Source organism: Myotis yumanensis, unplaced genomic scaffold (assembly GCF_028538775.1).
Source record: "Myotis yumanensis isolate MYYU_CA2020_CCGP unplaced genomic scaffold, mMyoYum1.0.hap1 SCAF_14, whole genome shotgun sequence".
In the NCBI taxonomy this organism is placed as follows: domain Eukaryota; kingdom Metazoa; phylum Chordata; class Mammalia; order Chiroptera; family Vespertilionidae; genus Myotis; species Myotis yumanensis.
This window is the reverse complement of record NW_027223765.1, coordinates 54,054,527-54,067,854: the sequence shown is the minus strand read 5'-3', so window position 1 is coordinate 54,067,854 and position 13,328 is coordinate 54,054,527. Positions and strand designations below refer to the sequence as shown.

Here is a 13,328-nt window from a genome sequence, read left to right as displayed (position 1 = left end):
AGGAAGGCATGAGGCTGTTAAAATAATTTAAAAAATAGAAGCGACAAGACATTCTCATTGAAAGTACCTTACGGTATCAACAGAAAAATAAAAGTATGCCTCCTACAGGTTTATTTCCTGTGGGCACAGGTTCAGGTCAGGGGGTGCTCTGCGGTTGTTCTAGGAGAACCCCACTCGTGTCCCTGCCTCAGCCTGGCCCTGCGCAGTGTGCACACAGAACCTGAGTGCCCAGGCCGTTCAATCACCTGCTCACCTGCAGGGCACACTCTTGGTTGGTTCGAACCTCATTATGAGCTTCTTAGTCAATCTTTAATCATAAAGGAATTTGCAGCTTTCATTCTGGCTCCTGTGGTGGCTCTGATGTCTGTCTCTTCTGAGAGAACATTTGCTCCGAGTCTTGCCCAGTGAAGCCCTGGGGAGCAGGCGCCTGCTGGGGCACCGCCCTGTGCGCCCTGCTAGCCCTAGGCCGGGGCTTCACAGTGGAAGCACTGCCCGCCCAGGGCAGCTCGCTCTTTACGGAGGCTCTGCGAGTCTGTCTCTGACAGTCACTTCATGTTTTCCAAGTAAATAAAAGAAAACTGGTGAGTAATTTCACAAGAGCTTGACTGTATATACTTCCTTCTTTTATTTATTTAGATAAATTCAATGTAAATCTTTAAAGAAAATACTAGGGAAACAATCTTCTTCTCTGTAGTTAAGAACTGGCATTTTTTTTCTATGATGAATGCCTGAATCAACCCATCATTTCTTCTCCTCCAGCGCCTTTCCTCGGGGTTGGCATGAGGTGTTCTTGGTCCCCCTGAGTCAGTAGGGAAGCACTGGCATTTCCCTGCTGTGAAGTGGGGAAAATGTGATGCACCCTGTTTTCTCTGCAAAGAATTGTTCCCAGATCTCTCCCTGCACTCACACCTTTTGGACCCCTTTATAGTGCTCTACAGGCCTCTGCCTGCTGACCCTTCTAAGACTTGCCTCACCTGTTCTCTCTCATACTCCTTTCTGCCCACAGCCTTTCCTACTGCCCTGCCAGGCGGACTCTGCCCGGTGCAGGTGTCCTTGGTGCCCTGCCCTGCCTTCCTCACACACTATCCGTGGCTCCCTGCTGCTTAGAGAGCCCGGTTTAGTCTAAACCCAGCCCCGGAGCCCCTGGAGATTGCTTTCTATACCATCCTCCTTGGCTGAGTGCCCAGGTGGCCTTGCTGACCCCCCCTTCGGCTGCATGGTCTGCTGGCTTCCAGGGTGGCCACTCACTGTCCCACCGCTCCTCCTGCCCCCACGAGGACAGGTCACTGACCATGTGCCCATCAAGGCTTCTTCTGACTCGTCCACGTGGCTCTGATTCCTCTGAAGAGTATAGAGTCCCCTGCTGAGTGAAAGCCAGGGTCTAGGGAACAGCTTTAAAGATAAGAGAAAGTATTTTAGATTCAGCTTTAACACTGTATAAATATAACCAAGCTCTGTCAACATTTATGAAACTTCTCCAGTCCTGTGGATGGTATTTTAAGTTGGGGGTTGAGAACCTTCTCTTACTTGCCTTTATATCCACTTGGGACCAACCAGGGTGTTCAGGAATAATGACTCAGTGGCAGCTCTATAAACATGGCCAGACGCCGGGGAGCACTTGTTAATCTAAGCTGTTGTACAGTGTGGCATAGGAGACAGATGGGTGGGGAGAGAGCACTAGAATCTAATACCTCCTCTCTCATTTAACTCATGTTACCGAAAGCTCTGGTGTTTATTCCTGGAACCTTCTGCTTCCATTTCCTGCTCTGAATGTTGTTGGGACAATCAAAAGAGGGACAGTAGGTAAAAGTGCTTTGAAAATGACAAAGCTCCATCTAGTTTGAAGATGAGCGTATTGTGATATCTGGGGCTGGAAAGAATACATGTTCTCAGGCCCCGATGTGTCCAGTGGCAGTGTCTCAGAAAAAATAACCCACTCAGCTCTTTCCCTCTCAGTGTCGGCGCCTTCCGATTGAACTAGCAAGTGGTTATCCCAGATCGCAGAACGCCCTACTCAGTTATTGGTTTTGATGGGACTGATGGCATAGGAGCTCAGGATTTGGCCAGAATCGAGAATGGTGGCCACTTTTCTGCATCAGGGTAGACGCAGTGTCCGGCCACCACAGCTGATAATGAAACCGTGCTGTGCCCTCATCATGCTGCACCACAGCTGCCTGACAGAGGAGCCTGCATGTACTGGCTCGCTGTGTCACCTACTTTCATCCCTGGTTCTACACAAGGGCTTGTTTCACTAGAGATCCCTGGTGTGAGGGAGCAGCTGTATACAGCGGTGGGCAAAGGGAAGCATACAGTTCGTATGGAAAATAATACAGTAATTAATAAATAATAATACAAGAATAAGCTCTGTTTTGTGTACTCACAACTGTAGACCTGCTTTCGCCCACCTGTATTTCCAGGTTGGAGCGTGGGTGCAGGGTCAGACTGCCTCCATTCAATGTTGCTTGACTCTCTTCAAACTATGTGACTTTGGACAAATCAGTACCTCTGGGCCTCAGTTTTCTCTTCTCTGTAGAAGCAAGGAGATCATTTTTAACCTCAGAGGTACAGCTACATTGAAATTAGAAAATGCAGGGAAGCCAATTAGCATGCCAGGCCCTCAAGAAAAGGATTTATAAAGATTTTCTTGAACTTGAATTTCAAACTTCTCAGGTGGTAGTAGTTTAAGTGAAATCCAATGGGGGATGTTTTCTATTAGCGTTGCTGTTTCAACAAGAAAAACAGGGCTAAGATCCTCTCTATTTCTCCCCCCACCCTCCCAGCACCCCGGCCCCAGCACCCTGTCCTGTACCAGCCTGTTGGCTGGGCTCACCCTTAAAAATCAGTCACGATCCTTTTGTCCTTTGATTCTGTGGGAATAACCAGCCAAGTTGATGGTACTTTCTTCACTTTTCTTCTTGTGCTTCTAAACCCAGAGGATTCAGAGGGTTGCTACTTCCTGCTCCATGGGCTTAAAACACAAATGCTTTTACTGGTCGCCCCCTGCAGGCATGCTGAGGTAACAGGAAGTGAATTCACAGGTGAGCTGGCTAGTCTAGAATGTGGCATCGAGGGGCTATTGGGACCCCCGTGTTGCAGTGTTCAGCACCGGCTGGAAAGGATGAGGAGATGAGCACCGCGTGGGTTGGAAATGTTGACTGCTGTTAGTCTTTGCTATTGACAACAAAAACCATTAAACATAACTTTGCACCATCAACATACAGCCTACCACCAAAGATGAGGACCACAGTAATAGCTAACGCTTTCCGAGAACGGAAGTGATTGCCCCAAAGTCAGCCAAGACTGTCACATGAATTAGCTTTATCCTTCATATCTTGTGGCGAGGTTCTATCTTTACCCCCATTTTACAGATGAACAAAATGAGGTGGAGAGCAGGAAATAATGAGTTCAGTGTCACTTGTAAAAAGTGTCACAGCCAGATTCAGCCCGAGGCAGGCCTGCCCTGAAGCGTGAGATCCCACTCACTCCGCTATGTCAGGGAGGTCAGCGTGCTCCTCCGTGCTGAGCTTCATGTCCACATTGGCAGGAAGAAGCAGTGTCACCTGCAGTATTTGGCCTTTGTTTTCCAGCTTCCATCGTGGTTCAGAAGTGGTGGTGTCACATGGATCCCTGTTTGGAAGGAGAGGATTGCAAAGTGCTGCCAGATGACTCAGGTTGGGCCTGTAGCAGTGGCAATAAAGTCAAAACTACAAAGGCAAGTATAGACAAAGCAGCCGCATGGTGCAACCTCAGCACTAGTAGCCATGGTCCCCTTTGGTGTTATCTGGCCATCAATTAGATGGGCAATCTTTTTTTTTTTTTTTTTTTTTTTTTTTTTTTTTTTTTATTTTCCTCTTAAAGTATTACAAAGGGTATTACATAAGTATCCTTTTCCCCCCCCCCCCCCCGCCCTTGACAAACCACTACCCTCCCTTACCCCCCAGTGTCTTATGTCCATTAGTTATGCTTATATGCATGCATACAAGTCCTTCGGTTGATCTCTTACTCCCCTCCCTCCTGCCCCCCAACTCTCTCTGGCCTTCCCACTGCAGTTTGACAATCAGTTTGAGGCAGCTCTGCCTCTGTATCTGTTATTGTTCAAAAGTTTGTAATGGTCTTTATTATCCATGAATGAGTGAGATCATGTGGTATTTTTCCTTCATTGACTGGCTTGTTTCACTTAGCATAATGCTCTCCAGTTCCATCCATGATGTTGCAAATGGTAGGAGTTCCTTCTTTTTAACAGCAGCATAGTATTCCATCGTGTAGATGTACCACAGTTTTCTAATCCATTCATCTACTGATGGGCACTTAGGCTGTTTCCAGATCTTAGCTATGGTGAATTGTGCTGCTATGAACATCTGGGTGCATATATCCTTTCTGATAGGTGCTTCTGGTTTCTTGGGATATATTCCTAGTAGTGGGATCACAGGGTCAAATGGGAGTTCCATTTCCAATTTTTTGAGGAACCTCCATACTGCCTTCCATAGTGGCTGCACCAGTCTGCATTCCCACCAGCAGTGCACAAGTGTTCCTTTTTCTCCACATCCTCTCCAGCACTTGTCGTTTGTTGATTTGTTGATGATGGCCATTCTGACAGGTGTGAGATGGTACCTCATTGTTGTTTTGATTTGCATCTCTCGGATGATTAGTGACTTTGAGCATGTTTTCATATGTCTCTTGGCTTTCTGAATGTCCTCTTTTGAAAGGTGTCTATTTAGATCCTTTGCCCATTTTTTGATTGGATTGTTTATCTTCTTTTTGTTAAGTTGTATGAGTTCCCTATAAATTTTGGAGATTAAGCCCTTATCCGATATGACGTTGGCAAATATGTTTTCCCACGAGGTGGGTTTTCTTGTTGTTTTGTTGATGGTTTCTTTTGCTGTGCAGAAGCTTTTTATTTTGATGTAGTCCCATTTGTTCAGTTTCTCTTTAGTTTCAACTGCCCTAGGAGCTGTATCAGTGAAGAAATTGTTTTGGCATATGTCTGAGATTTTGTTGCCTTTGTATTCTTCTAGAATTTTTATGGTTTCCTGTCGTACATTTAAGTCCTTTATCCATTTTGAGTTTATTCTTGTGTATGGTGTAAGTTGGTGGTCTAGTTTCATTTTCTTGCATATGTCTGTCCAATTTTCCCAACACCATTTATTGAAGAGACTATCTTGGCTCCATTGTATGTTCATGCCTCCTTTGTCAAAAATTAATTGAGCATATTGGTTCGGGCTAATTTCTGGACTCTCTATTCTATTCCACTGATCTATATGTCTGTTCTTGTGCCAGTACCAGGCAGTTTTGAGAACAGTGGCTTTGTAATACAGCTTGATATCTGGCATTGAGATCCCACCTACTTTGTTCTTTCTCAGGATCGTTGCAGCTATTCGGGGTCTTTTTTTATTCCAGATGAATTTTTGGAGAGTTCGTTCTAGATCTTTGAAGAAGGCCATTGGTATTTTAATGGGAAGTGCGTTGAATGTATAGATTGCTTTGGGTAGTATGGACATTTTAATGATGTTGATTCTACCAATCCAAGAACATGGTATGTTCTTCCATCTGTTTATGTCTTCCTCTATCTCTTTTTTCAACGTCCTGTAGTTTTCTGAGTAGAGGTCTTTAACCTCTTTAGTTAAGTTTATTCCTAGGTATCTTAATTTTTTTGGTGCGATGGTAAATGGGATTGTTTTTCTGATCTCCCTTTCTGAAAGTTCACTGTTGGTGTATAGAAATGCCTCAGATTTCTTGGGGTTAATTTTGTATCCTGCTACATTGCCAAATTCATGTATTAAGTCTAGTAGCTTTTTGATGGAGTCTCTAGGGTTTTGTATGTATAATATCATGTCATCTGCAAATAAGGACAGTTTTACTTCCTCTTTTCCAATTTGGATGCCTTTTATTCCTTCTTCTTGCCTAATTGCAATGGCTAATACTTCCAGTACTATGTTGAACAGGAGTGGTGAGAGTGGGCATCCCTGTCTTGTTCCTGTTCTTAGGGGAAATGGTGTTAGTTTTTGTCCATTGAGTATGATGTTGGCAGTGGGCCTGTCATATATGGCTTTTATTATGTTGAGGTATGATCCTTCTATTCCCACCTTTCTGAGAGTTTTTATCAAAAATGGGTGTTGGATTTTGTCGAATGCTTTTTCTGCATCAATTGATATGACCATGTGGTTTTTTTCTTTCAATTTGTTTATGTGATGTATCACATTTATTGATTTACGGATGTTGTACCATCCTTGCATCTCTGGGATGAATCCTACTTGGTCATGGTGTATGATCCTTCTGATGTACTGCTGGATCCGATTTGCTAAGATTTTGTTGAGGATTTTGGCATCTATGTTCATGAGGGATATTGGCCTGTAATTCTCTTTCATTGTGATGTCTTTACCTGGTTTTGGTATTAGGGTGATGCTGGCTTCATAGAATGAGCTTGGAAGCGTTCCTTCCTCTTGAATTTTTTGTAGTAGTCTGAGGAGGGTAGGTTTTAGTTCTTCCTTGAATGTTTGGTAGAACTCTAGATGGGCAATCTTGCATGGGCAATGCCACCCCATCTGTGACTTTGGCCTTTCTGGAATGTCCTTTCCCCAGCATAGCTCTTTATGTCAGACTTAGAGGCCCAGTGCATGAAATTCATGCACGGGTAGGGTCTCTAGGCCTGGCCGGCAATCAGGGCTGATCAGGGCCTTCCGGCTGCTGGCTGGGCCTTCCTTCGTTCTGCCCCCTGGTAGTCAGCACACATCATAGCGAGTGATCCAACTCCCAGTCTCCGGTCGAACTCCTGGGGGGACACTTTGCATATTAGCCTTGTATATATATATATATATATATTATATTGAACAGTGACTACGACAAATAAGCTGATGTAATATTTTATATCCAGGGCAGTGGGAGGTCATGGAGTCATTGTTGGTGGAGGAAGGAGGTTAACACTCCCATCATTTCTATGGGCTCCAACTCTAAGTCAATCCCAATCCACTTCCAACCTATGTAAACTCATGTGCTTGCTAAGCAAACTCACCTTAAAAGCATTCCATTGTCCTTTTCCCAGTGGCCCCTTCCGGCCATTTCCCTAACCCCTTCCTAAATAAAAATTTTGGAGTTACTGATAACCTAGGGTCGTACATCCATCAATGATAATTTTTTCCTTCACTGTATTTCTTGTAGACTAAGAAATGACATTTCAGAAGATTATACTTGTATTGATTTTTACTTATAATATGAAACAAGACCATGAGCACAAGCCATGTTCCAGAAAAGAAGGTTTCTAAGTAGCCTCTTGCCACAGCACTCCCTCTCTGTTTATGTGCAGTCAGGGAGGGCATTTGCAGGAAGCAAACCTTCAGGGCATTTTGGCTGTGTGTCGGGGAGATGAGTTTGCTCTCGCGAAATCCTCAACGGAAGTGACATTTCATTTGGCACTTCAAAAAGTGGCAGAAACATAATACAGTTCCCTAAGCTATCATGATACTTAGCTGCTTTTTTTTTTTTTAGTGATATGCCACCTGAGAATAATCTCAAAGTTGTAAAACTTTGTTGCCTTTATTAATCCAAGTCAGTGTGGCTTGGGCTGCATAAGATATTTTATGTCTTTTATGGATCTGACGCAGGTGCAGTAACTCATTTGTGGAGCTGTGACCAGCCTCTGTGCAGAGCGCGGCACCCACAGAAACGATTTCTGTGTCTTAAAATCAATGCTGACCTTACCCGCAGGTGAGACAGGGCTCCCGTGAAGGCAGAGCTGTGGCCTCCCTGGAGGAGGGCTATCAGCTACCTAACAAAATAGTTCCCACTTTCCTTAGGCGGTTCATCCCTACAGCAGTGGTTCTCAACCTTCTGGCCCTTTAAATACAGTTCCTCATGTTGTGACCCAACCATAAAATTATTTTCGTTGCTACTTCATAACTGTAATGTTGCTACTGTTATGAATCGTAATGTAAATATCTGATATGCAGGATGGTCTTAGGCGACCCCTGTGAAAGGGTCGTTTGACTGCCAAAGGGGTCGCGACCCACAGGTTGAGAACCGCTGCACTACAGCATCAAAACAAGGAAGGGCTAAAAAGTAGGCTTGTCGACAGTAAGCCGCCTATGTCAGAATTTTATTTTCCTTTAAATGTAAATAAGAAAAGAGTAAGCAGTTAATGAGACATTAAGAGCCTTAGGTGATGGTATGAAATGAGAGGGGACGGTTCCGGAAGCAGTCACCTAGTCTTTCCTGAGCATAAAAGGTTGGCATTGAGTTTATTCTACCCGTGCGGTTTTCAGGGTCCTGAGAAGAGGGTGCGGTGATTTCTTCTTGTGGGAAAATGTAACTGGCTCTGCAATCCCACCTCCATTGTCCTTTTCTTAATTCTGAGTTGCCCTGTCTTCTCGGTGCCGTATTAAGTGCCCGGTGCCCGCTTAGCACCAAAGCCAGCCATTTGCCAGGACTTTCTGTTATTTGAAAATAGAAGTAAATCATATTGAATCTGAAGAATTTTCAGATTTTTACAACATCTCCTAAGGGTGAAGAACTGTATCTTTAGAGCAGTAGTTCTCAACCAGGAGCATTTTTGCCTAAAAGGGGTTATCTGACCAAGAGTCGTCTGGTCCCAGAGTCATTAGTGCTGAGATTGACGACTTCTGCCTTAGAGAACAGTCTATATTTTCAGTAGCTCTTTGCAAGTATCCTACCTGATTCTCCTACTTCATTTTGATCTTCAAGGTTTCTGCTAAGTGTTTTAAATGTTTCCAGTATTTTACATTGGACACCCAGAGGTAGGAGTTAGGAATTTAAACAATAGGGCATTCTTCAGCACCTGTCAACCTCGCCATCTAAGATGCCCAGGTCCTCCTGGTATTGTCCTCAGTGGCCCTTTAAGGGCTGGATCCCTTTCTGTCTCCTGGGCTGTCACCGTGGGCCATCTTCATCCTCTTCTGCTACCATGCTATAAGAGTTTTGGTATCAATTGCTATAGAAAAGTCATCATGGGAACTTGTTAGAAGTGCCCTGCTTTGAGCCCCGCCCCGAGGATATTCTGGGACAGTCAGCCTGGGTCGGGCTTAGGAAACCACACTAGCAGAGTTGGGGTGATTCTGATGAGCAAGCTGGATGCAGGACGTGCTGTTTCTCCGAGCTCCCCACCTGCCCCTGTTCTCCCCTTCATTTGGCTTCTCCTCTGCTTTCTGTGCCACCCGAGTTACCTCCCTGCCCAGATTCTTCCTTGATGAGAGACCATTAATGGGTCCCCAAGTAACAGGTGGAAAACATGAAGTATACGCATTTTGAGAAGAGCCTTCATTGCCACCCACCCAAGAGGCTGTGTTCCCATGCCCACTGCTTTTTTTCTTAACCCTCCCCCCCCTTCTTCTAAAATTCCTCTTATCTTTCCAGGTCCAGCTGAGGTGGCTTCTTTCCCCTGGGGTTGGTCTTCCCTCATCCCTACGGCCAGAGCGTAAAACACGCGGTCCCCTGTCACAGGACAGTGGAGCTGATATTGGCTTGCTAGCAGCCTTATCCACCCACATTCCAAAGTAACATGGACCTTCTTTATACAATCAGCAAAACCAAGGTTTTACAGGAAAATAAATCCTAAAGAATCTTCTCCACCCTTCAGTGTAGATGGGCTCCAAAATGAGCTGGGCCTGGCGAATGAGCTTCCTGAGGGAGGATGCTTTTGAGAGTGACATCCTAGATGTAGGTCAGCACTTGGCTGTAAACACTGTTAGGGATATACAGATGATGGGGTCCGGAAAGAGCTGTTTCCTGAGTGTCAGCCGCATGCCCGGCACTGGGCCATGCTCCTCAGGCCACTGTCTCATTCACTCTTCCCTGCAGCGGAGGCGAGGAGACGAAGAAGCGAAGAAAGACAGTCCTCCCTATCTCGGGAAATGACCAACTCAGTCAGGATTTTCAAGCCAAGGACTGATTCCTCTTTCTGTCACATCCTTCGTGCTATTTGCCAGAAGTCCTGCTGGCGTTGCCTTTCCTCATCTCAGTCAGCGATTCCTTTAAGTTGCATCTGGTCGTGCGCTCCTGTGCCATCTTTGAGCCACAGTCAGGGAGAGGCCACACCCCGTGCATGGCCCGGGGCTCCTGCAGTCACCCCCTCTTGCCCCGGAAGGCTCTTCCTGCAGAGTCGGCGCTCCCGCCCCTCCTGCAAGTGTCTCCTGACATCTCCTTCCCTCACACGGCTCGGCACACAGGAGCCTCCCACCGCCTGCCCAGTGTCTTCCTCATACCGATGACTGTGCGCCATGGCACGTCACCTTCTGATGGACCATCTATTTGCCTGTTTGTGCAGTACTTTCCTCCAGAAAAGAAGTCAGCAAGCTATGGCTTGTCAGCCCAAACCAGCCCTGGCCTCTTCTTGTAAGGCCTCTGAGCTAAAAATGGGTTGCACATTTTTTATTTGTTGAAAAAGTAGGAAAGAAGGAAAATAATATTTCACAACATATGAAAATTCTATGAAATCCAAATTTCCGTGTCCATAATAACATTTTATCGGAACGAAGCCATGGCCCTTAGTCAATATCGCACTGTCTATGCTGCTTTTGTGTGTGAAGGAGCGTTGAGAATGTGTGACAGTGACTGCGAAGCCTGCACAGGAAGCATGCTCACCGGCAGGCCCACGTGGAAAAGTGTGCCAGCCCTGCCCCAGGGGGCCCCGTGAGGATGGCCGGTGTTGGCTCCGTTCGCTGCAGTGTTCCAGCGCGAACGTGAGAGCCGTTCTACTGCAGATGCATGAATAAAGGCCTCTCCGCCAGTTAGTCGGGAACCTGGGGTTTGACTAAAACCTGATTGGGTCTAAAGACCAGCCTTGGTGACTGTGCTACAAAATAACATAATTTACTTTGAAAATATTTTCCTGGTGGAGACCTATTAAAGTCCTAAGGTTTTTGCTTTTTCCTTCTAGCTGGTGTATTGATCAACCTGTAAAATTTCTTATCTAAAGGAATCAAACTATAGAAACTGCTGATCTGTTTTCTTAGATTTCAAGTAATGAGCCTGGGGTATTCCAAATGAAAAAAAACAACGAACTTTTTAATGGGTGTATCTTTCCAGTAATTACAGCAGTTTCATAAAATAACTTCTTCTTTAGAAATGCAAGTTAACTACATTAAAAAATAACACAGGCAATGTTTCGGTCCTGACATCTGCTGATTTTCATCGGCATTCATTACACAGAATTCCAGCACCGGTAACAGAGCACGCTCAGCACGTGCGAGTTAGCCCCATGGGCCTTGAATGGGATTTTTGTGTCTCCACAGACACAAAGCGAAGACACATAATAGCACGTGTGGGACTGTGTGCATGTTGTCTTTGCAACCTATAAGCAGGAAGTGTGAAGGAGGATTTAAAGAGCTGATTTGGGGAGGTTGGTTATGTGAAGGTGCAACCTGCTAACCTGCACACAGTGGCACAGACTGTGCGTGGAGGTGTGGGCAGGAAGGACTATGTCGGGGGGTGGGGGGTGGGAATGGGGCATCCCATGCTCACTGTTTAATTTGTTTTAGGTCACCCGGTAGCAAAGGGAGGTGTGTGTCCATCTCGGAGGAGCGACAGCCGGCAGAGCTTCTTGCTTGGATCACCGTCCGGCCTCTTTGTGGGAAACTGTTTTGGATTTCAGCAGCTTCATCTGGGCCTATGTGTGCTGTGAGGAGTGCACTCAGTTTCCTGCCCCTGTCCCCTCTCTGCCTCATCATTTTGTTACATGGAATTGTGACAGGGGCTGCTGCACAAGTGACAGCTCGCTGCAGCTCCTGACCGCTCCTCCACTGAGCCTGGGGGAACGAGGAATGCACCAGCCGCGGAATGGGCCGCCCCGGGCGGAATAGCGGCCTTTACAAAGGAATGTGGATATCGGTTCCGCTCGGCCTCCTCTTTCTTCTTTGACCTGTTCCGTTAGCGTTGCATTAAAGTGGTTTGAAAGGGATCTAGGTAACAAAAGCTGTTTGCAGATGTAGGTTAATGAACACTGATTCACTAGTGACGGAGACTTATTTTATAAACCTTGAAGAATAGCAGGACTTGCTGGGGTCATTGTGTGTGCATTTTATTTTTGCTTTTGATGATTGAAATGTTTTCTAGTTTAAGTTAGGTTAGCAGAACTGAAATGTGGGTGCTTTAACTTCAGTGCACCATTGTGCTGAGTGCTAAGGAAGCATAGCGACTCTATTGTTTGATTGCCAAAGCTTTATCGTGACATATTCACAAAAGAAAGAAAACCTCCCGGGCTTTGTATGGCTAATGTGTAGTCACAGAGGTAAACCATTTAAAAACGGTGTGGCTCAGTGGTTGAGCATCGACCTATGAACCAGGAGGTCACAATTTGATCCCCGGTCAGGGCACATGCCCAGGTTTTGGGCTCGAACCCCAGTGGGGAGCGTGCAGGAGGCAGCTAATCAGTGTTTCTATTTCTCTATCCCTCTCCCTTATTTTCTGAAATTAATAAAAATATATTTCAAAAAATAAAATAAAATGTGAAATAGTCTCTGTTTAGATCCAGAGTGACTTCTTAGATCCAACTTGTCAATCATATTAACACATTTCGTACTGCATAGAAATCTCTAAGACATACGCCAGGGACTGCACGTTTTTGGGCAAACCACGTTATTTAAATCATCATAATGCACTTTAGGTGTTGTTTTTCAATAATTATAACATTTTTATTTACAAAAACAAACAATTAATTAAAGTTCCTAGTACTTTTTTAATGTATGGTACTGAGTAAAACATTTTCCTCTATGAAGAGGGACCAAACAAAATTTACCTAAGTATCTAGATTCGCTCCTTTTTCCATGGGCGTGAAAAACGAGAACACTCGTGAGCGGTCCTTAACAGATGGCGCGAGAAACACGAGAAAACTCCTGAGCGGTACGAAATGCGTTAAAATATTTTAACTCCTAGACAGGCATCTTGAAATGCTGAATGTTTAGACTTTAAGTGATTTACTCTTAACATAGCTCTTTCCCTGCTTGTTAGTAATTTTATTTCTTTAATTGGAAGTAAAATCTGATTCATTTTTTTCTGGTTTGTTGATTTTGCAGCAGTCATGTCCCCACATATTCCCAAAAGCTGTTATGTAGAAATAGGCTGCAGATAAAAGACTGACCCAGATTTTAAATGCATAGTGTTATAAGAACACACACTACTTAATAACACTAGAGGCCCAGCGCACGAAATCGTGTGGGTAGGGTCCCTAGGCCTAGCCTATGATCAGGGCCATCTTCTGCCCCTTCGCCAGTCCCCAGTCCCAATGCCACCTCCGCTGCCAGGGCAGGTAGGTCACGGCGTGCCCCACAGCTTCTGTCAGCGCCATAAGCCCCAGTGGTGGCGGCAATGGCAGCGGTGGTGGC

General features: G+C 45.3%; 1 protein-coding gene across 1 annotated transcript in view; it reads left to right on the top strand.

Moving 5' to 3' along the window:
• The window catches only part of TAFA4 (TAFA chemokine like family member 4), a 157,193-nt gene extending 144,341 nt beyond the window's left edge, over window positions 1-12,852 (top strand). Inside the window, exons 5-6 of the mRNA XM_070391737.1 lie at window positions 3,588-3,712; window positions 11,487-12,852. Coding sequence (XP_070247838.1) covers window positions 3,588-3,712; window positions 11,487-11,498 — 137 coding nt within the window. The 3' untranslated portion in view covers window positions 11,499-12,852. The remainder of the gene's footprint in view (window positions 1-3,587; window positions 3,713-11,486) is intronic.
• Window positions 12,853-13,328: the final 476 nt, after the last annotated feature.